We start from the raw sequence: 23,992 nt of genomic DNA on the forward strand, positions 1-23,992 counted from the left end.
TCTGATGCTTCATAAGGACGTTCTGTTGCTCTGACACAAGATTTCTCTCTGTCAGGCTTCAGATGAGCCCTTAGACCAGAGCTATTCAACTAAATTACTTGGGGGGGGGGGGGGGGCACAGTTACTGAAAGCCAAGCGCTCAGGGGATGGACATCCAGCAATTAAAGTCATTATGTAAATTTGTTTTATGGTTTAAAATCTAGTTTTATTTAAGAATGAACCCATTGGTGGACCGAACTGAGCTCAACTGTGGGTCTGATTTGGCCCCCGGGTCACCAGTTGACTAGCCCTGCCTTAGACTTTTATTTTCAGCTCTTGGGAATGTCTCATCAGGTCTTGGTTCACTCATTTTCACTTCCTGGGAAATCTTTCAAAAGGGTAAATGAGATTTTGACGAGATATTCTGGCTTGTATATGAGATTACTGAAAAGCTGCGAAAACAAAACGCAGCTTCAAAATATGTTATATTATGCAATACAAAACAACCCATACGCGTACATTAATTGTATTAAATCTACTAAAAGCTGATTTTTTATCCAAGGAATTCATAAACCTTTGTAGAGTTTAAAAAAACAGAAATCTTTAAAAACCATTTACTAGCGTTGTTTCAGTTCTGGTGATGGTTCTGTTTTGGGCCTCAGATTTACTGTGAATATGAGTTGAGGTATCACCTTTGAGTTCTCTGATGACATGTTGATCACATGACTTGTCTAAGAAAATCCCACAGGAGTTTTGCTCTTTGAAATCTGTAGTTTCCACGGAAATGTCGACAAATTTCCAGCTTTTTATTTTATTTTTTTACTTTTACAACACAATGAAACAAGACACTATTCAGCTTCTTCCAATTAACTTCAGTTTTTTGTCCTCCTCTTTAATTATGTGCTGACATTTACTAATGTGGGCATTTTCTCTTTACAAAAAAAAATGTGCAAGTGCTGAAACGTTTTCTATATCTTTTTTTAATTAAAGCTGACCCATTTTATTCACTCTTATCTTAGTAATAAACTGCTTCCAATGCCGTCTTCATGTCTTAATTGTGATTCATGCAGTAAAAAACTTTATTTGCACATGCATGACCCCTTGTCTGAGAGCAGCCACTGTGGCAATAAATTTTACTAAATGCCAGGACTCTTATCTTGAATATTAATTAAATCTGGGGAGCGCTGTATAGAATTTAAAGGGATTTGGAAACAAAGTTATGCTGTTTTTAACCTTTTATTTGTTTGGTTTAGTTCAACACATCATACGGCGAGTTCTATTTTTCTTAAGCTTAGTTTAACTTAGTTTAGCTTATGGTTAAGCTTTGTTTAGCTCAGCTTATTTTGGCTTTGTGTAATTTAGGTTAGTGGAGTTAGTTTTAGCTGATCTTAGCTTAGCTCATCTAGTTTTAGCTTAACTTAGCTTAGAGTAGCTGTGCTTCTCTGGGCCAAATTTAGCTTAACTTAGTTTAACAAAGCTTGGTTTGTTTAAGTGAAGTTATGCTTATAGTTCAGCTTCACCTATTTTAGTTTAACTCATCTGTGTAGTTAAGCTTACCAGTAATTAGTTTAGCTTATTATGTTTCAGTTAGTTGGTAGAGCCTCCACCTCTCAGCGAGCAGGTCACAGGTTCAAATCCTGGCTTGGATTTTCTTCAGGAACTTCAGTTTCCTCCCACAGACCAGAAACATGCATGTTAGGCTGACTGGTAACTCTAAATTGTCCCTAGGTGTGAGTGAGAGAGTGAATGGTTGTTTGTCTCGTTTGTCTCCATGTGTCGCTGCGATTGACTGGAGACCTGTCCAGGATGTAGCCCGCCTTTCACACAGCAATGGCTGGATATGAGCACCATTGACCCCTGTGACCTGAAAAGAAAGAAGCAAATATGGATGGATGTTTCAGTTTGGCTTACTTCTTGTTTTAGCTAAACTTAAATTAGTTTGGCTAATTTTAGTATAGCTTTGTGTTTTTAGGCTACGTTTAGCTAGCTTGGTTTATCTTAGTATACTGTGCACTGGACTGATGAAGTCTTTGGATCAAGGATGAAACGTTTCAACAAAAATAAGAAACCATCCAGAGGACCTGATTTAACTTTGTTGAACTTTTTACCTGGATAATTGAGCATGAACTTTGATGTTTTGAACCACTTTGACTATAGCGGCCTCAGAGGAGTCGACGGGGTAGAGGTTAGACTCCAGTAAACATCTTATCACCATCAAACTGGTTGGCCCACTATGTGAGCCACTTATGGGACTGAGTTTGTTGTGGCTCCTTGGACTGATGAAGTCCTTTGGATGGACCTAACTTGACTTAGTTGGATTTTTTACCTGGATTATTGAGCATGCACTCTGATGTTGGTAAACTAGCCTTGTAGTTTAGTGTCCCCTATTTTAGTTGAGTTCATCTACTGTATGTGTAGTTAGGCTTAATTACTGTAGTTTAGCTTAATATATTTTAGTTCAGCTAAGCTTACCTTTGTCTTCCAGCATGGCGGAGACATACTGATGGCATCAATGAGCTGTTTTTTTTAAACATATTTAACAACAATTAAAGGGTGTTTTTGTTCTGAATGAAACGTCAGGTCATCTGATGAGAAGCAGCTCTTAGTCTTTAGTTATATTTTGTTTCATTCTTCCTTTGTTAAATCCTAAAAACTTTCTTCACACTGGTTATTTAAAAAAACATGCACAGAACCAAAGCTCAATCAAAGCACTTTTATTAGTCAAACAATATGTAAGTTTTTTTTCTACTCTTTTTTTAATTTTCATTTTTGTCTTTTTATACTGTTCCCTCGTACACTATAATAGAAGTTTACTATCGAGTCTTCACAGAAACTTCTTCACTGCGCGAGTCTCCCATTCATTTGATACATTTTTAATGTAAGGTTTTGATAGAAATATATGGGCTGTGGTTCAAACGTGATGATGCACAGTATTTAATAAAAACCAGCGTGTGCGTCTCTGCGGTCTCTGCTGCAGACAGACTTTTGAGCCAGACTGAGATGGAAAACGGTCTGATAAAACCGACTGCTTCCTGGAGTCTGGTCTCACACAAAAGGAAGGGCAGGGACATGAAGGCAGAGAGGAGGGGACAACTACGACTGCTGCACCAGTCACTTCCACAATCCCTCTTCTGACAAACCTTTTTCCCCCCACAAACTGATTGTTTCCAGACTCTGTTAAAAACACAACTCAGGCCCAACCCCCCCTCCTGCCTCCCTTCCATCATTTGGGGGCTGCTGCTCGGCGCCACTGGGGGATCCAGGGGACAAAGTGGGGATGAACTACTCACAACCCACAGCCATGAGCACACCTCTTTGCCTCCAACACACAAATCTCGACTACCGTCTACATCAGCCCCCCCATCCCAAATAGCCTGCAGCGCTTCTGTTACATTAACATACTGCTGACTGCACCTCCTCCCGAGGTCTCCTGTCTGTCGAGGGAACTTCTGTCCTGCTGAGGAGGAGGAATATAGTAGGAAAAATGTTTTATTTAGACTATCCTGCTCATACATCTCAATGAGACTAAGAAACCCCTAAAGATTTTCCTCCCGTGTTGATAATATCTTCTTAAAATTGCATTTTTTGTTGGAGTTTGGTGTGGGTTGTAGCCTAAAGGTAGATGTAATTCAGACATTTGGAATAGGGTTCTGTGCAGATATACAGTAACAATTAATGGCAGCTTTAAATTGGCCTCAATATAGAGACATAGACTTAAAATCTGACAGGACCGATGAGCTTAAGGGCTAGTCGGGACATGGCCAAGGCTAGAGTGGATTGCTGCCAACTCCAAAATCAAAAATGTCATAATGGTTCATGAAAAATCAAGATTTCTGTCAATTTCTGCTACTAGCACTGGTCAGTGATACTAAAATAGCTCCAACAAAAAGTGTGATGTCAGCAGTTTCCCAGATCTCAGGCAAGCGGAACACAGAGTGCAATGCGATTAGTGATGTAGTCGTGAGCTGAGTCTTAATTTGTGCCGATAATAAAGCAACAAGATGGTATCCAAGAAGCATTGTTGCTACAGTACTTGCAACAGTGACAGCCGATACGCTGACAAGTCTCACATTCGAGGTTTACCGTTCAGGCTGTTTCAAACCATCTCAGTCTGGTCTCTAACTTTATCTCCCAGTTGTTCAGCCTGTGCTGTACCTCTGATGATTCCTCGTCACACCTAAGGAGAACCTCAACATCTTCATTTCTGTCACTTCCAGTTCTTGCTCCTGTCTTTTTGTCAATGCCACTGTCTCCAGACCATACAGCTGGTCTCACCACTGTCTTGTAAACTTTTCCTTTGACATTTGCAGCCACTCTTTGTTGCAAATCATTCCTGAAACTGTCTGGCCATGCTCTCCCCTGCCACTTCCTTACAGTCCCCAATCTCTTCTACACAGAATGTAATCGACCTGTGTACTCCTGCCTCCACTCTTATAGGTCACTCTATGTTCCTCCCTCTTTTGGAAATAAGTGTTGACTACAGCCATTTCCATTCTCTTGGTAAAATCCACCACCATCTGTCCTTCCTGGTTTCTTTCCTTGACACCAAACCTACCCATCACGTCCTCATCCCCTCTGTTTCCACCATGTCACCAACATGTCCAGGTCTGCTCCGAATCACTCTCCTCCCTGGGAATACTCTATCACTTCATCCAGATCCTTCCAAAATGTATCTGCCTCCTCTTTGTCACATCCAACCTGCGGAGCATAACCACTGACAACATTTAGCATCAGACCTTCTACTTCTACCTTCAGACAGATCGCTCTTTCTGACACTCTTTTCACCTCTAATACATTATTTGCCAACTCCTCCTTCAGGACCACCCCTACTCCATTCCTCTTTCTATCCACATCATGGTAAAACTGAACCCTGCTCCAATGCTGCGAGCCTTGCTGCCCTTTCACTTGGTCTCTTGGACACATAAAACATCTACCTTCCTTCTCTGCATCATGCCAGCCAGCTCTCTACCTTTGCCTGTCATTGTCCACACGTTTAGAGTTTCAACCCTCAGTCCTACATTCTTCACTTTCCTCTTCTCCCTCTGTCTCCTGACACGTTTCCCTCCTCGTGGTCTTTGACTAACAGTAGCACAATTTCCGCCGGCACCCTGTTTGTCAACAGCATCGGTGTCGGTCGTTGTTAACCCGGGCCTCGATCATTGTGGTATAATGTTGCTTAGATGAACTCACGTATTAGTTTGGGCAAAAGAGTTTTACTTCGGATGCCTTCCTGACTGAACCCTCACCATTACCCAGGCTCTGGACCAGCACAAGAGATACACTGACTTATGCTCCTCGTGGCTGGACTGTAAAAGTTTAAATAACAATTTAAAAGATAAAGCCTAAAGTTGTTTTAAGACCACCGCTATTTTTTAAAGGTCTTCAGCTTCAAAATTTCAGAGCAGTATCATTTTCAATAAGCATTATATTAAACTATCACACCATCATCTGTTTCACTTTATACACTTTTTTTGGTAAAACTAATAAAAGTGTGCTCCAGCTTGTATTATTGCTACATTAGCTTGTCAATTCCAAACTGTGGTTGTTCAATTTTTATCTACAACAGGTCAGATAATAATTGTTTATAATGTTTCCGCATGAATAAATACACCAGTTGTTAAACTCATAATTTAGTAAGGTGAGGCTATATTTCTAATTAACTGTTGATTTAACTGTCTTTAAATGTGAGAGCAGTTTTTAAATCTATCACCGGCCTAAATAAGGATTTATTCTAAAAACTCACTAATAAAATTGGGGACACAGACGTAGCTGTGTTTTCTTTCTTACAGATACTTTTTTCTTGCTCAAATTTCTAGCTGAACGATTTAATAAAATGTAGCCAATGGTTGAGCTAATAATTAATAAAGTAAAATTATTTATTTCCTTTCACCCGAAAACCAAATGTCCAGAAGGGGGCAGCAGCGCGTTCCCATCTGCGTTTTGGCCTTGACTTAGGGTTATTTCTCCCTGAGTATAGTCTGACAGGCGCTTTTTTTATGATTATTTATTCTAATTACAAAAAGTGAAGTTAGTTATTACAATTTTTAACTAACTCCTTTAACCAACACTCACACTTAAAACAAGTATATGCAGCAGGACAGTGTGTAATACAGAACAAAAATAAATCCCAGAACAATTTTCTGCATCAAAGACTTGTATCGAAAGAAAAACAAATAAATAAATAATAAAAACTGCAAGTAACACTTCCAGGTTCAAGCAACCACTGATTAAAAATCTTAAACGCATTAAAAACACGTCAAATGCTCACAAATAATAAAAAAAAAATAGCTCCAAAGTGTTTAAAAGTTTAATTTTATAATTGTTGCTAACTTTAAATATTATCTCTGATTAAGCTAAGAAAGTTTAACCCCTCAAAAAAAAAAAAAGTTTCTTTGATGTGCTTCTTAACCTACTTTTCTTGAGTTTTGCCCTTTTTTTTTTTAATCGTCTATGTTTGTGAGGTTTTGTGTGTGTGTACGTGCACGTGTTCGAGCGCGCGCGCACGCCGCGGGCTCTTTACTTGATGTGTTGTTTGCGCAACACACAATCACATTTCTTTTAAGCGACAGGGTGTCTAGACGCACACGTGACCGGGCGCGTCAATGCGCACTGGAGTCGAGGAGGAAGGGCACCCAAACCATCCGCCTCATTTACAGACAGAGAGAGAGAGAGAGACTTTTACCTCCCTCCTCCTTCCAACTCAGTTTTTCTTCCATTCAGCCACGGAAACTTCGTGCGAGCTCACGAGAAGGCTGGATTATTTGACCCGAGAAGGGAATTCGGCTGCGGAAACCTGCAGACGAAAGACGGAGCTTCTCGCTTCAACGCGGCTCCAACTCCCCCACAAATCGAGGGACTCAGACCTGGATTTGCTTCCCCGGGACGAGGCTCTCAGCAGCAGAAAGCATCCTCTGCAGAAGACTGGCGGATAAATTAGAATAAATACAAATAAAAACACAGCATCCTGGTGGAGAACCCGGGGATTTTGTGGATTAAAGCGCATGAAGACGCAGCGGCTTCGAGCGCCTCTGTTCTCGGGATAATTGCGCCAGCGCTGAGGTTTAATTAGGCCCCAGTTTGTCTCATGAACACCGCAACTCGTTCACGCTGATGGGGAGATTTTTGGCACCGGGTATTTACTGAAAACCCGCACGGAAAGTGTTTTTTTTTTTATTTTTATAGGGGCTCATTACGTTGAAGGTGCATGCGGCAACCTCTCTGTTCAGCTGCTTGACGGGGGAATGGTGATCCACTCCCTGAGGGAAAAGCTCCCTGTCCCCTGAACCCTCTTTTTTTCCCCTGGAGATCCGATCTGCAAGGAGGAGAAGAAAACACCACGGATACTGGCGCATGCTACAGATTTCCTCTGCTTCTCCAGCTCCCAGCTTTTCCACCGTCTTCTCTCCGGCTGCTTGTCGCTGCCTGGACTCGGATCCCGGAATCTTCATGATTTGCGGACACCATGCTCGTTCTTTAGCCGGGAAACCCTCTTTTCGTCCCGCATGTTTAGGACCAAACGATCGGGGCTCGTCCGGCGACTCTGGAGGAGCCGCGCGCCCGTGGAGGGCGACGGGGAGGCGGACAGAGGAGGAGGAGGAGGAGGGACGCGTCACGATCATGGCTCCGGGGCCGGCTGCTGCATGGGCAAAGCGACAAGCAAGGTGTCCAAGTGCGGCGCAGGCTCCGAGGCTGAACTGAAGGCGCTGACCCACTCTGTGCTCAAAAGGATCAAGGAGAAACAGTTGGAGGTGCTCCTGCAGGCGGTGGAGTCCAAGGGGGGCGCGCGGAGCCCCTGCTTGCTTCTGCCCAGCAAGGTGGACGCCAAAGTGGGTCAGCAGTCTTATTCCCTCCCCATGCTGCTCTACAAAGTGTTCAGGTGGCCGGACCTGAGGAACTCCGCGGAGCTCAAGAGGCTGTCTTGTTGCGAGTCCTACGGGAAAACCAACCCGGACCCAGTTTGCTGCAACCCGCACCACATGAGCAGGCTGTGTGAACTCGGTGAGTTTTGTATGTTATAGATCATATAAAGTCCTTAAACTGGTTTTAATTCTCTTCTGACTGGTCTTCATGTAACCTTAAATGGATTCCAGCTCTTCACTCCCTTAAGGACTAATTAGCCTAATTCAGATGACATCACCTCTCTGGCACAGTGGTCTTCCATAAGGTCAAAACTCGACTCCTTTTCATTCTGCTGGATGATTGGGGGGGGGGGGGGGTCATTAGTTCTGTCACTTCACATCAGCACACATCTGTCTGTGAAGTGTGTTCTTATGTTTTCATGATCTGAGCTGGAGCTTCATGCTTTTCACGGTGAAGTTTCCACCCCCACCCCCCTTCTCTGTGCATGTGCGTGTGCGTGCTTGGCGTCCCGGGCCAAAAGAGGCCCGTATCTCAGTTTGTCCTAGACGCTGATAGTGGCCCTTGTGGCGCCAGGCGGCCCCCTGTTTATCTGCCTGCCAATGAGGAGCTGCAGCCGCCCGGCCGGCCTCTCCAGGCGGGGCTCACACACACAAACCTCCCCCCTCCCTGAAGAATGACAGCTCTTATCTTAAGGTTTAAATCTCCCGTGTGTGTTTTTTGCTTCTTATTTCTCATGAGCTGCTTCTTTTTTCCTCCCTTCTCTCCACAGAGTCACCTCCTCCCCCATATTCACGCTATCCCATGGATTATCTTAAACCACCAGGTGAGCTTTTTCTCTGCAAGATCCAAAATGTTGCTTTTTTTTTTTTTTTTTTTGGTCTGTGTCAGTATGTTAGCAAAATATCACAGAAACCACTGCTTAACGAAACGTTGCAACCAAGTTTTGGAGAAAAAGCAAATTCAAGATGGACGCTGCAGCTACACAACCTTAAACACAAAAGATAGCTGACCAGTTTTACAGATGGTTAGCTAAACAGCTGGGGCTCATCCCCAACACACTCTCCAAGCACAGCTCAAGCTTTTTGTCTAAAACTTTGATTAGCTGTTGGAGTGATCCCTGTTCATCTGTTAGCAAAATAGCTCAAGAACCACTGGACTGATTTTAATTAAACTCTCAGACTAAAACTGTTGGATCCACATATACAGCTGATTAACATCTGGAGTGAACCCATTTCAATATGGCTGCCACAGCTAATCAACCTAAACAAAAAGGGCCATACGTCAGCCATCTTTATAGATACTGAGCTCAAATTTGGTGTTGTAATAGCTGATTATTATCCCCAACACATACTCAGAGCACTAACCGATCCTCCTCAACAATATTTGTAAGGTTCGACCAAAACAACAACAACTCTTTGTCATTTCACATCACAAGACAGAAACTGATATAAAAGGTGGCAGATGATATGCATTCCATCAAAGAAGTCTAGGGCTTCAATTTAGCATTGGTACGGTCAGAATTCATGATCACACGCTACCTTTGCAGCGCACAGTGTTTGTGTGTGTGTGAAATGGCTTCACGTTATGTTGTGATTTATGATAGCAGTGGAGTGGCACGCCGGGCTGGCTGGCCAAGTCCAGCATGGCTGGCAGCCAGGGCAAGGCAATACACAGTGGAGATGGCAGCTATAGACTGAGTGGCACGTCACCAGAGGAAGTGTGTATGTCTTCAAGTGGAGTTGGGGGAGAGTTTGTTTGTGTGTCCACCTATCTGTTGTGAAGACCCAGCCAGGCAGCCTTTATCACCTGAAACCATCTACAGATTAGGGTTGTATTTGGGGAGGTGGCTGACATTATAGACTCCATGGGCTCTTATACGCCATAGAGGGCATGACCAGAATGTCAGGGACCACGCTTTGAAGTATAAACTTCTGTGTTTTTGCATTTACATTCTTGTTCATCCGTCTTAGCGCAGAACGAGCTCAGAGTTGAACAGTGACCGCCGGTGTGCCGACCAGCCAGCACCAACAAAGTGAAAGTGGCTTTCAGTGAGTGGAAACAATAGGAAGTCATTGCAGCTGCAGCTGTGGTGATTCAACCCCCCCCCCCCCCACCCACCCACCCACCCCCACCCTCCTTCTGTCTTTTGTCATCTTTATTTACCCGGCTCTGGTACTATTGGCGTGCTTGAAAAGCGGCTCCCAAAACTTTAAACTGGAGCAGAACTGATCTAAAACGTTGGCATTGATGCTCCCTCTGCGTTCAGCTGCGAGCTGATGTGACGGAGCAGCTGTAGTGTCTCTGTGTTGAGTTCAGCTGGAGAGTTTCCAGCCATGAGAGGAAACAAGAAGGTAAATAGGAAATGCACACGGGATGCAGACAAAGGAAATGATTATACAACCTACCCTGTTTCCTCTCAGAGCAAACGGCCTAAACTTGAATCAGCGCGACTCTGTGGGGCTTAAATGGAAACTGAAGAGAGCAGAAAAATCTGTGGTGATACATTTAAAATTGAAATTACTGTAATTTCTGGACTATAAGCTGCTACTTTTTTCCACACACTTTGAAAAATAAATATCACTGTAATGCTGCTGTAATTTGTGGTATGTGATTTATCTGTGCTGCTGATTATTTCATGCTGCCCTATACGTTCGTACTCATGTGTTTGGGCTGCTGTTGTTTCGCCGTATTGTTTTACTTTATCAATGTGTAGCATATATCTTAGATCTTTTAGTGTACCGTTTGGCGTTCCTTTAACGTATGTCTTGGATCCTTATATACTGTTTATTTTTATACTTTGTAGTTTTTGCTATTTTTGGGTGTAACTGGGACCCTGAGCTGTGAATGACAATAAAATTGACTTGAACTTGAACACCACAGATTGGCAGATATCATGTTACAATGTGAACACTGTGGCTTATAGACCAGCGCGGCCTATATATGTACAATTATTACTATTATTTTAATTTAGTGGGCGTGACTTGTATTCGGGTGCGCTCAATAGTCTGGAAATTACGGTAATCGGTTTCCCATATTTTTAAGCCTAGCTCGCCTCCAAATAGGTACAGGTGCAGTTTTGCGTTATCAATGGAGACATTGTTTGTCTGGTTGTGTTTCTCTGTAGTCTGAGAAAGGTGAAAGACGTATTAAATGGGACAATGGAGCAGGCTAGGGGGCACACACACTCCTACACACACAGGGCAGATCAGGTTATCATGCAGAGAGATGGGGCTTTTTCCCCTACAGCCTCGGGAAGCCATCAGTCATCAACTCCTTATCACTGCTGGACGTTATTCCAATTTTCTTGTACACTTTTTTTGTGTTTGCTGCATGTCAACATTCATCGTCACAACATCCAGGAAATATGTGTAATAACTTTAATGAGGCAATCAGCCCTTGAAAATATTCACGTGAGGCAGAAGAGTTTTACGACGCTGCCTTTATGGCTCCAGTGAGCAGGAAGTGGGGGTTATATGTGTCAGGGTGTCTGTCCTGCTCCGTCAGAGGCGGTTCATATGAAAGGAGCTCAGACATAAAACGTTACCTTGTTTCAGCTCGGGGGAATATGAATCGCACACTGTTTGGCTCTTTCACTCTTGATGCCACCCCCCCAGCCCTGTGGTCAGCTGTGAACTGCTGCCCGAGAGACCAGGGCAAGGCTCGCTGGCAGCCAATGAAAGGGAGGAAGGCTTGGGTTATGCCTGTGCATGTCATTGCAGCGACCGCAGGAGCGCCGGCCTAAAGGACCGCTCAGGTCACGGCAGAAGTCATCGTCACCAAATCGGAGAAACATTGAACATCTTTTGGGGTGATCAACGTTTGTTTCATAATTCGCTCAAAGCTGCGCACTGGGGTTCAGCGGATTTTCAGTGTGTGCTGACGTGAAGCAGAAGGAATTTATCATTAGTGAAGCTACTTAAGTTAGCCTGCTCCCAGCGGCATACTCAGCACACACAGCTCCTCTGTTAAAGCTCCACTCAGGTGTTGCGTTTAAACTACACTACAGGTCTTAAAGGGAGTTTAAGATTCATATATGTATTTAAAAAAAAAGGGCAGATGGGGAGAGACTGTTTAGTTTTTCCTCCCCAGTTTGTCCTAAAGAGGATTTATAGAAGCTTGTGATGTCTGGATAAGCTTGTGTTATTGTTTTTCCTGAGACAGTCTGTGCCACACACATTTATTCCTTATAATATTCCGAGCTTTGCAGACTTATTTGAAAATAAATAAAGCAAGAAAACTATTATGAGACGATTAAGTCCTCAAATGTTTGATGTGTGTTTGGTTGTGGAGCTGGGATCAAAGGGTCCGGCCCCTAAACTCTCGCCTCGGTCATCAACAGAAAGGATGGAGCTCTTTCTAGATCAGCGGCTCATCCAGGCAGAGAAGCAGGGCTAACATTCTTTCCAAAGCAGTGGATTATGGGGGATTATCGAGGGTGTAAGAAATTCTCCTCTGTAGTCTTGTATGTGTGTCTGCGTGTGAGAGGGAGCGTGAGCTTCATCGTCAGTGTCTTCATTAGGCATTGATTTCACCCGAGTGATTGACGGCCTCGCAGCTGCTGGTCTCCTATCACACACACACACACACACATGGACACACTCGGTACTAATTCAGAGTCTTTCTTCCAATAGATTCTCCAGACTCTGGACCTTCATCCAGTGACACTGGAGGAACGACGGACTCGGCCCCTGTGGGGCTTTCAGGTAAATGCTCCACAGATTTTCTTCTTCCTCCTTATCATCTTCTGTTTTCTTTCTCTTTTGCATTCCTCTCAACACACACACATCTCCCCTCCATACTTGTGATGATGAGGCAGTGATTGTGGGGGCCCCTGCTTCCCCTCTGTAATAAAACAGCCAGTGGAGGAGGGCGGTGCAGTTCTCCCACAGCCACATAAATTCTTCCCTCCTGGCTCATTGAACAACTCTGCTGTCTCCTCTTTCTCTCTGCCGTTCCCCTCGCATTGCTTTCTGTGTGATGTTGTAATGGAAGACAAACACGCCGGGCTGTTGTTTGCAGAATATATTCAGTGCATGCAGGAGAAAGAAGAAAAAAACACCCCCAGCTTAATTCAACTGAGTGTTTCGGTGTGTTTGCACGTACAGGGGATGTCTTTGTAGACAAGAAGCTCTCCTAAGGGCTGTGTGCGGATAAGAATGGGACACAGGCGCCTTTCTGTCTTTTTCTCTTCCAGCGCTGATGCAGGAAATGTTTGGGCTTCCTTAGCATTTCTTCTATAATCTCCCTTTGGCAATGCTGCCCCTCCTTACCCCTTGCCCAGTCACAGGCTGCAGAAAAAGATAATTTTTTTTTGAACGACGAGCGATTGCGCTGCTTTCGTTGCTGCAGATGGTTCTCATTATTGGGCCTTTAAAGCCTGTTTTATGTCAGTTGGCGTTCCCTGCCCATCCCCCCCCCCTTTTGTTTGGTGGTAGGGGGGTGGAGGGTTTCGCCTGCCTGTTTATGTGTCTGTAAATTTTAGAAGGGGAGAGAGATCAAGAGCAGAGGATCCAAAAATCTCGCATTCCTCCCCTCCGATTCTTCCTCCAGACCATCGGATGGACTAGTCCTCTTAACTAAAGACACATTTCAGAGACGGCTCAAACTGTGAAACCTTAGAAGTGGAGGCTCAACCTACCCCCCCTTTAGTTTTATCCTCCTTCATTAAGGTATATGCACCACCCCTCCTTTCATTTCCACCTCCTCCCCTGCTTTCCTTCCTGGTGGGGATGACATGGCAGCGGCAGCCAGCAGTTTAATGAATGGGCCTCCGCTGTGAGAGCAGGAGAGGCTGGGACATGATGGCCAAAGTGTTCTGCCCTTATGATTTCCCTGGCAAGCCAAGAGAGTGAGAAAAAGGCTATTCCATTTCTCTTCAACCCCCACCCCCACCCTTCTCTCATCTTCCTGGGTTCCCTGCTTTGCTCCCTCCCTCTGGGGCCCTGACAAAAGAAACATGGCTCTCCCAGAGGCCCGCTGCTGACCTTCTAATTCACTCACTCTGCCCTTTTTATGTTCTTCTTCAGACAAATTCAGAGTAGAGGGAGGCACTGAGGGGAGAGGCTTGAAGTCAGCAAGAGTTCTGCAGCTGCCCCCTTTTTTTGTTGTTGCATTGATTGAGAATAATTAAGAACTTGTCTTTGAGAAAGAGCTCAAAGACGACTGCGTAATTTACCTAAAAACATGGTTCGGACAAGAGCAGAGAAGGTGAAGGTTCCTCACTGTTTATACATCCCAGCGGGGAAACTAGATCATTCAGACTGGAAGGAGTCAAACGAACTGTGACAGCGACAAGCGCAAATGCAAACTAGGCTGCCTGCCAGGCTAGCTGCTCCAAAGCTCCCCTCACTGGCTCACGTCATCCGCTTGGAACAGAGAGGAGAGGATGGCTGGAGCCGGGCGTCGGGACACCAATCTTGGTTTAGGCTTGGAAAAGGGTGGGGTGGGGGGTGGGGGGGGACGGGTTATGAAATAGAGATCAGGTCAGGGTTAAGAGGGTGCTGCACTGTTGATTATGAATCTGTGGAGTGTTAAATAACAAAGTTATGAGTAGCTTAAGAAGTGTTCCTGTTGCCACCCAGCTATCTTTGTTTTCTGTCGAGCTTGATTCAGATCAAACTTTATCTTTTGGTTCGTTGGATTTTTTTTTTTTTTTAACAATTTTAACGCCATTTTACATTTTGCTTGAGGATGAATGATGAATGTTTTCTATAGAATAAATCCAAATGGCAAACACAATCCACTGCTCAAGAATAGGGATGCACGATATTGGATTTTTGACCGATATCCGATATGTTAGGATTTATTTGGCCGATACCTATATTTTTAATATACTTTCCTTTGTCAGAACATAACCCTCTTATTTAGGCTTATTTGCTACAAAAATTGTGTAACAGCTGTAAGAGCTGGTGACATATATTCAGTAACAGCCATATGCATAGAACTTTAATTTATATTAAATGAAAAATGTTAAATGTTATTTATTAGCATTAGTCACCTGTGATGCTGTCTCACTTGTGGAGGCTTGTTCCAGGTTCCTATAGCTGCAGTGTGGGATAAACTGCACTGTTGTGCATGAAGGACAGACTTTTTTAAGTTCAAAGTTTTTGTCTATCCATTGTGCCGTGAGACTAATCATGCTAACGGGGCTAACACTTGACGTCCAAATGTCTGTGGTAAAACTCACCCAACAAGTCGTGCTATCAGCTGTTAGCACCTCAATGACGTCGGAAATGACGGCTTGTAACTTGGGTAAGCCTACGTTGGAAAAATATCTCAGACTGGGGATGATGTAGCGAGGCTCAATGTAGTCCAAAAATCTTCGGAATCTGACATCTTCACCAACAACAAAAAACTTCCACACCGCCGACATTTTGGCTTCTTCCTCTCCGCCATGATCAGCCCAGGTAGGCGCACACATGATCACGTTGTGCTGCCGCTGCAGGCATCCTTGTCACTGGGTTGTCATGCAAAAACAGCACCTTTTATATCGGTGAATTATTTTGATGGAATGGCCCATGTCCGATATTGAACTTTAACGCTAATATCAGCCGATACCACGCCGATAATATTGTGCATTCCTACTCAAGAACTTCGACTAAGTATGATTGTCCAGAGTTGTCATATCTGGAATGACTGGATCACAGCCAAACTAAATTCAACACTAATCACGCTGTCCCTGCCAGCTTTCTGTCATGTTTCCTGAACATTACTGCTGAGGATCAATACCTAACACGTCCGTTGTCAGACTTCTTTTAAGGAGAGTTCTGTTTGAGCCAGACGCTTGAATGTATTGCGCTGGTTTGTGTATGTGTCAGTGGCATGCCTGTTGGTGCCATTTGGGGCAGACGCAGAGTGCCTGTGTGTAAGAGGATCCAGTCGGGTTGTGCTGACTTGAACACACACACATGCATTGACTTATATACACACACACATTGACATATATACACACACAGGCAGGCAGATAAAATGACCCGGTGCGAGCCCTGGCGCACGGCCGATTGTCACACAGGCGCTTCCTCCCACTGCAGGTTAAATTTAGGCTGCGTTGTATTCTTATACTGCCAGCCAGTCACCTACCTCGGCAGACAGTCATCCGGCCCTCCAGTCAGTCAATTAGTCATCTGGTGAATTGGGCTGGAAGTGGAACCTTCATCAGGGGCTCTGATGAAGATTAAATTTAGTCTTGGCACCTCAGCTCATTAAATCAACCTAGTTCTGCAGTCCTAATGAAGCCTCACGCTTCCAGATAGTTCTTGATTTTTCTTTATCTGCAAATTTAAAAGAACTTGTTTTAATTTACTTGTTGGGATTTTTTGGGGACAATATTCCTTAACACAAGTCCTATATTTAATTTTTTTTCTCATTCCAAATAATTAATCACTCAGCCCAGAAACAGAGCACCCTCAGTCTCCTTTGCCTCCTTCAACATTCCTGCCTTGTTTGGGTTAGCACGAAGAGGAAAGGGCCGCGCAGGATATGACCTCATGTCTTTGAGGAAAAGGCAAGCGGACGGGGAGGCACCCGAGGCCTCATCTTGATGGAAAACAAACCGGGGGGGGGGGGGGGGTTCCATAAAAAAAGAGGAACGGTCGGGGGGGGAAACACACCAAAAAGGCAATACATTGAGCATTTGACGTTGCTCCCCTTAAAGAGAAAAACGAATCAAATATTTTAGTGCCCTTATGTTTCTGCTTGAACAGTAAGAGAAAGGAATGAAGAAGCAAGAAAAGATGGCGGCTTTGGGTGGAGGGAAGGATGGCCGGCAGCTCTGCTCTGCTCCCTGTAATTTGGAGGCTGTGTGTTCGCCAGCGAGCTGAGCATAGCAGAGCCGGGCCGCTCTGTGCTGGGCCAGGATCTCTCATTACTCCCCACTTCCTCTCCTTGCAAGGGAGCCAAGCCGCCTCTTGGCAAGGGACTTAATTTTGGTTTTGGCCGCCCTCTATTCCCCACCCTGTGTCATTATGCTGCACAAATCGAAAAAACAGCACGCCGAGACAGCAGATGATGGGGTAGGATGGAGGATTGAGCCTTGCTTGCATGTATTCGAGTTTATTTCCTTCGCTTCAGATACTTTCTGGTCATTGCATTTTAAAGTTAAAAGCATCACCCATCTCTAGCTCTGGTGGACACGAAAGTTTGAAAGATTTGGTTCTGAGCCAAAGCTGGAGAGAAGCCCAGAACAAGATGAACATTGTTTTGGTTTGGAGTCACTCTGTGGAAGTGGATTTTGACAGTACTTGATGAAAGAAGCCATGAACAATATTGAAAGAGAATGTGTGAAGGGGAAAGGAGGGGGGGGGTTGCACCTCTCTTTAGTTGGATTAAAAAAGGAAGAAGTGGAGACACATGCCCATAAACCTGTGTGTTTCTATTAGGTCTAGTTATTGCTGTTGTCTCCACCCTCCTGCCTTGTTCATGTAAGATCTTTTTTTTTGTGCACCCTGAAGGGAAGGTCAGATGTGTCTCAAATCGGTTGGCATCAGTCCTTGAACGATTTCATACCCTCAGAAGATTTTAGCAGGTATATAATTACTAATATAAATAAATTAAAGCAGTTATCAGCCCACACACAACTAGAGCTGCTAGTCGCTTGTCCCTGTTTTATTTAATTCCCACGGTCTTTAAGCCACAACAATGTGCGTGATTGTTCAACTTCTCTGTCCATTCGTCTGTAGCAGCCTGCATTTTTGTGTGCGGCTGTAAAAGACTCCCAAGATACAGATCTTGTGGGTAATCTTCTGACTTGTGTGTTTGCTAAAGTGATCTGATGACATCATACCAGCCGTCCTGGCACCCTGTTTCAAACTGCCTCGTGTTTATTTGTCTTGTCACCCTGGGAAATCTGGGATGCAGGGAGTGGTGGTTTGTGAGTGTACAAGGGTCAGCTAGATGAGGTGTTGGAATAAGAACCTCAGCAGGATTTTGGAAGGAGACGCAACAAGGGAGAACAAAATGTCCCTCGGCGAGGAAGTGTTCTAGGGTTTTGCTATAACGTATTTCAAGATAGGAAGATTTGGTTCAATTGATTTGGAAAAGTTCTTGAGTGTTATCTCGAGCTGTGGAGCACCTCATGTCTGAGTAAAGATGAGTAACAGAGACTCCTGAAGAACATGCAGACGGAGGTAAACATGCACCGTTTCTCCTTTTTATCTCCTCCCAGTCATTGCCGGATGGTTCATGTTGGAGATGGCGTGTCTGCAACTCATTCTCTCTATCTGTGTTTCTGCAAGGAGTCAGATCTGCCGATAGAGAAACTGTGCCACTCCCCTGTGTGGTTTTCCTGCCATCGGGGCTTGTTTAGGTTTCCTGAGATGGGGGAAGGACTGAACAGCTTGAGTAACTTGCCACCCAAAAGCGGCACTTCCTCCCTTTCAGCTACTAAACATTAGTACACTATTTTCTTGACCATTTATCTGCTTTGTTGTTAATTAAATATTTAGCGTACATGTTTATTGTTTAAATAATACACTTCAGTAGCAGATTAGTATATGCTTGTGGACTTTTTATACTGTTTGTACACTAGATGAACAATGGAATGGACTAACATTTGCTTTCTGTGAGCAATTCCAAAACAAAACAGCCTGCATGCCACATGTCACACCTAATTACAAGTTCCTGGTAGTGCATCAGCATACTTGGAAAAGTGGAAATTACCCACTCATCTCTTGTGAATCGGTGCTTGACAAGTCTGAAAACCTTTATCTCTGAAGTAGTGAAAAACCTTGTTAACCTTGTTAGATCTTTTTCTTATTTTCTTTTGCTCACTGCTCAGGTAAAACAAATGGTTAAAGAAGCAGAGGATGCCTGATGTGAGAAAGAACACAATCATTGTGCAACAAGAAATAGTTAATCACAAGTAAAAGTAGCTTGAGTCATTTATTTTTTAACAGAAGCAAAGCAGACTTAAACCTGCATGGCTGTTGCATTGCATTGATGTGAAACAAATTATGCCTCTTTAAATTTTTACATTTTTGCTTATCATTCAGTTTCCTGCTGCAGATGAGATGAAGCGAACAGACAAAAACATCCCTCTACTGGTTTGCTGTTGAGATGCTGTCTTGACTCTAAAATTCCAGAAAAGGGAGATCAATGAGATGTATTATTTTGTAGGGGGAAAAAGTGGAGAAATAACAGAGCTTTTTGACTACAAAAAAAAAAAGACATCCATCCAGGGTTGAAAACATACAAGGGAGAACAAAAGAAATGCCTCCAGGGTGACCCTTGACCTTTGGAGTAGACTTTCTCCGGCTCGAGAGAGGGTGTTGACTTAGAAAATAAGGCACCGTGAGTTGCCCCACCCCACCTCGAGCAGTTCGCTTCACGTCTTCCTTATTCCGGTTTACATCGGCTGCGTTCGTCTGTTGACAAGGCCATTTCACGTTTGATCCCAGAGAGGCACAAAAACACATAGAGACGGACTCCCAGGGATCGATGCGAGACGGTTCTCAGGAGCCTCCTTCCTATTTACCGATGTTGAAAGTGTTCAGAACTGAAGGTTGAAAATTGAGCGTGTGACGGTGTTGAATCTGCTGACTTCTAAGAATAGCAGCAACCTGGTGTGTGTATGTGTGTATGGAGTCAGACAGAGGTAATGATTAACCTTTCCAGACTGTGTTTGTGGCCCTAAGAGAAGTGTAGCGCCTCCCCACCCTTCTTCTCAGCTGTCCTGCCTCACTTCAGTGAGGTCTGCTGTTTAAAGTGGTGAACTCTGTCACATTTGATCTAATTGTGTTTAAAACTGCTTTGCCCAGGAAGGTGAAATAATCTTAATATGTTGCAGTTACTTCATATAAGGTTGCCAAGAAAACTGGAGGAATATGCTCTTTTTCCTACAGTATGTTGTTGCTAGTAGCTAACATCTATTTTAGCTCATAGCATTAGCTTCTTATGGTTTTATATACTGCAACATCTGCTTTAATACCTGTCATGATCATATGATAGACCTAACATTTTAGCCCTCATGAGTGTTTTTCTTTGTGGTGAACCAGCAGGGAAAGTCTTTATGTTAAATGGTGGGGGTTGCGTGTACAGACCCCATGGGACAAACCCAGAATAGGACGGACCAGCAGTAGGCAACTGACAGGAGCAGAACAGAAAAGGTTAGGGTGACAGATGGCCGCAGGCTGCCAGCTTATCTCCAGCGAGGAGAAGCCTGAGACACAAGAGGGCTTAAAGGCCGTAGGAGCAGGTGGGGAGGCAGACAGATCCACAGACTAATGCTTTGATTGGGAGACAAAGCCCAGACATGCAGGCGTACTAAGAGAGGGGACTACATCTGACACGCACTTCCGCCTGTATTAGATGAACCTGAAATAGTGTTGGGCTGTAACACGAGGAGCATGGCCTCTTACGAAGTGTCAAAAACGAAAAAACAAGATAAATCAGATAAATAGTCTTGGAACAGGGCGAGTTGTAACGGCGCCACTCAAAACGCGAGCGTCTGTTTTTATAAAGGTGTGTGTTCAGCAGCATTACTCGTGAGGTGTAAGCTCATCTGCTGTCAGAACAAGCTGTGAACATCACTCTTTGCGAGGCAGCACCCCGTTGACTGAGGAGTCTGGCTGTCTCGCCCTGATTTACTGAATGGGTCTTAGTTTGTTTACCTGCAGGAGACATTTGAGCTCGACCGAGGTAAAAGTGGCGTCAGGGATATTAAACCACACAAGCCTTTGTTGTTGTGTTGCATCATGCAAAGTGTGGACAAAGGGTTTTCTGAGGAAGACCTCAAATGTCTAAAAGTTGGAGCATGTCCACAGAGTACCAGCTTGTCTCTGTAAAGACTGGGTCCATAACGTTTGGGTCTTTGTAACTTTAATAACTTACATTTCCTTTTGCCCGATCATGTTTTTCCTTGTCTAACTTCCACCATTTTGCCTTTTATCCCCCCACTCCACCCCGTGTGGTTTCTTTGTACCACGAGTTTGAGTTTGTGAGAGTCCATGAGGCGGGGGAAGCGGAGCCGTTAGTGTAGGCCTGAATAGCAGAGTGTTTTCGAGCTGCAATGACAGGCTCAGACAGGCAGCCGCTCTAATGACCTATGACGCCAAGCTCTGTCTCTCTCAGCAATAAAACACACACAAACACAGACACATGGGGCCTCACAGGTGAGCTCTGCCAGCAACCCCACGTGTCCTTGTCCTTATCAACCTTGGCTGTTCTTGTATGTGTAAAACATGCCCGGTTTGGAGACATCTTCCCGAGGCACAAAAGACACTTTCTGTCTCATATTTGAAAGATGAATCCTCCTTTTTTCCTTCGTTTGGTCTTAGGTAGATAGTTGGGTGCTTGGTTTCCCTTAGCACCCCATGAGGACGGATTTACGATAAACTCCCCAAGGCTCGGCTCAGTCAAACTTCAAAGAACACAGACCCTCTTGTTTTATGGAAAGCATGCTTTTAGTTTTGCTGGCCTCTTTCCCTTCCTTACTTTTTTTTGTTTCTGTTCCAATGTTGTTTTTCCCCCCTTCTCTTTTCCTCTCTCTCTCTCTCTCTGCGACTAATGAAGGCTAATGACAGGCCAGGCTAAGTCCACTTGGGCCAGCAGAGATCTTGCCGCATTAGCGCTGCAGTTTGTCTCAGTTGGGACCTTCCAAATTACCAGTTCCATTCAAAGCTACTGGCAAATGAAAAGGAAAGTCGAATGGGAAGCAATAGAGCAATTGAAATGTCTCTGAAAGGGGCTCTGATCTTGAGAGTTCTCAGTTTGTGCTTCCCTCATTTGGGCTGCATTAAACTGGTCGTAAATCAGGGCTTCCTTGTGGAGAGGAAAAGCACAAGAGATGGCTTAAAAATCTGGAGTGGAAGCAAAGTTGCAAAAGTAACAGTCAAAATATGTGAAAAGCATTCCTTCTCCTCCCCTCCCCACCCCCTCTCTGTCTCACTCGATTTCCCTTGCGCCTGACTGGCTCCCACTTTGCTAGCTGGGAGCCAGATTTCTGAGGAATAGAGATATGAAGGGAGAGAGTGGCGGCGCAGGAGGCCCTCCGAAGGGGGAAAAAGAGGAGGAGGAGGAGTTTGGAAACTGGAGCATGGCCAACGCTACACTTCTTTTTACACTCAGGGGAAACTTTAGACTCAGGCCTTGCTTGTCAACGATCCAGACACCAGGATTGGAGAGTTAACATAGTTTAGCTGTTAGCGCGAAAGACCCTAGTCGGTTATCTTAGCGTCATCTTTGTCTGTCAAAGATTGATTCTAATATTTCCTTTAACCCGGTGAAGCATGTTGCTGTAGAGACAATCAGGACAGGAGGTTGACGTCAGTACATTGTTGGCCTTGCTGCTGCAAAAATACAGCGAGCCAGACAGAAGATAAGCATTTAATGCCTAGATAAATATTGTACTGCATGTGGAAACTTGCCTGGCTGTGTATCCGAGTTGATTTTCTTGTCTGAAGTCCAGGAATTCCAATATGTTTTTCTGTATGGCAGAAACTGTGGATGACAGCTTAGTTTTGGCTCTTGAATAAAGCAAATTCTCATTTTCCCAAAACAGGGATAAAAGCAGTCATTCAGATGTAGCGACGCTGGAGCGTCATTCCTGCTAAGATTTAGATGACATCTGATCAGAAGTTTATCTCAAAGTCTTTGTTCCCCCCTCTCTTTGTTTCGTCTTGATCTGTACCATTTTCAGTCCATTATTTTATTGTTATCATTCCCTCTTCCTCCAGTCTAAGCATCTCTGTCTCTTGTCCATTTTCAGATTCTCTGGCGTTGCAAGAGTCTGGTGAGCGCGCCCATTGGTGTGTGGTGGCGTACTGGGAGGAAAAGACACGCGTTGGACGCCTCTACTCGGTCCAGGAGCCCTCTCTGGACATCTTCTATGATCTACCTCAAGGGAACGGCTTCTGTCTGGGCCAGCTTTGCTCTGACAACAAGTCCCAACTGGTGCAGATGGTGCGGGCCAAAATTGGCTACGGCATCCAGCTGACGCGCGAGCCAGACGGAGTGTGGGTCTACAACCGAAGCTGCTACCCCATCTTCATCAAGTCGGCCACACTGGACAACCCGGACTCGCGCACGCTGCTGGTGCACAAGGTGTTCCCTGGATTCTCTATCAAAGCTTTTGACTATGACAAGGCCTGCAGCCTGCAGAGGCCGAATGATCACGAATTCACGCAGCAGCCCCGCACAGGCTTCACTGTGCAGATAAGCTTTGTGAAAGGCTGGGGACAGTGCTACACCAGACAGTTCATCAGCAGCTGTCCATGCTGGCTGGAAGTGATCTTTAACACTCGGTAGCAGCAGCCTTTCTCGCTCCTCACTCGGACCTCTTCACAAAAAGACTTCATCCACTTTTCTCGTTTTTGTCGGAAAAGGTTCAAACACAGAAAAATAAAAGGATTTAAAGAAGAAAGTATAAAATTCTGATGGACTTTGTTTAATAAATGACTGAGATTTAATGAATAAGAGGCAAAAAATGTATTTTATGTTATATATATATAAATATATTATTAATTGTAAATATGAAGACGTTTTATAAGCATCATTATTTATGTATTGTGCAATGTCTTGATGAGAAAAGAAAAGAAGATGCACTTTGCTTAATATAAATACAAAACAAAGAAATGCCAAAATAAAAAAAAATACAAATAATTTTTCTTGTCCAGTATAATCCTTTTGGGGGTTTGGGGTGAATGCATTTAGCTTTAGCGATCCTCTTTTCAGTTCATAATTTACCTTAGCAATATTATATTGAATCCAGATGTCACTTCTCTAAAAGCCTTTTTAATTCAGGGTTTTTTTTATAACCAAAGTCAACTTTAGTTTAACTTTGTGGTACTGAGGGGCTTTGATGTCGCTCTGTGGATCTTAAAAGCCTTTTCCTCCAAGACAAAATGAGTCAGACTGTGACACAGCCATAACTCAGGGGCCCCCGTTCTCACAGGCTCATTATGTTTTTTAAAATTGTCTGTTTTTCCTGCATTATTTGGGGATGAATGTCCCACTTCCTGTCTGCCATTAACTTGATTTGTGACATCCCAGACCGGAAGCACTAATGACAAATATCAGGAAACAATAAAGTCAACAGTGGGGTCTGGCTTCCTGGAGGAGCGTCTTTATTTAAATGTCCAATAAGACAAAGGAAAGTCGTCGTGTTTCAGACGAAAGAGTTCTGCCACTCCTGAGGAAATGACATCACTGGAAGTTGATA

At 44.1% G+C, this 23,992-nt stretch overlaps 1 protein-coding gene across 1 annotated transcript; it reads left to right on the forward strand.

The window, feature by feature from the left end:
* Positions 1-6,526: 6,526 nt before the first annotated feature.
* On the forward strand, positions 6,527-23,404 carry smad7 (SMAD family member 7). The gene is made up of 4 exons (XM_037691795.1): positions 6,527-7,977; positions 8,609-8,662; positions 12,471-12,542; positions 22,541-23,404. Exons 1-4 carry the CDS (start codon positions 7,482-7,484, stop codon positions 23,077-23,079), a joined length of 1,161 nt encoding a protein of 386 aa, XP_037547723.1. The 5' UTR covers positions 6,527-7,481; the 3' UTR covers positions 23,080-23,404.
* The last annotated feature ends 588 nt before the right edge of the window (positions 23,405-23,992 follow it).

Source organism: Nematolebias whitei, chromosome 18, assembly GCF_014905685.2.
Source record: "Nematolebias whitei isolate Nwh7 chromosome 18, NemWhi1, whole genome shotgun sequence".
Classification (NCBI taxonomy): Eukaryota; Metazoa; Chordata; class Actinopteri; order Cyprinodontiformes; family Rivulidae; genus Nematolebias; species Nematolebias whitei.

What these genes read in the sequence shown, in the direction of transcription:
- smad7 (XM_037691795.1), top strand. Translation starts at nt 7,482, where the DNA reads ATGTTTAGGACCAAACGATCGGGGCTCGTCCGGCGACTCTGGAGGAGC. An exon ending in GGATTATCTTAAACCACCAG is followed by an intron (nt 8,663 to 12,470) that starts GTGAGCTTTTTC and finishes TTCTTCCAATAG; the next exon opens with ATTCTCCAGACTCTGGACCT. An exon ending in GGCCCCTGTGGGGCTTTCAG is followed by an intron (nt 12,543 to 22,540) that starts GTAAATGCTCCA and finishes GTCCATTTTCAG; the next exon opens with ATTCTCTGGCGTTGCAAGAG.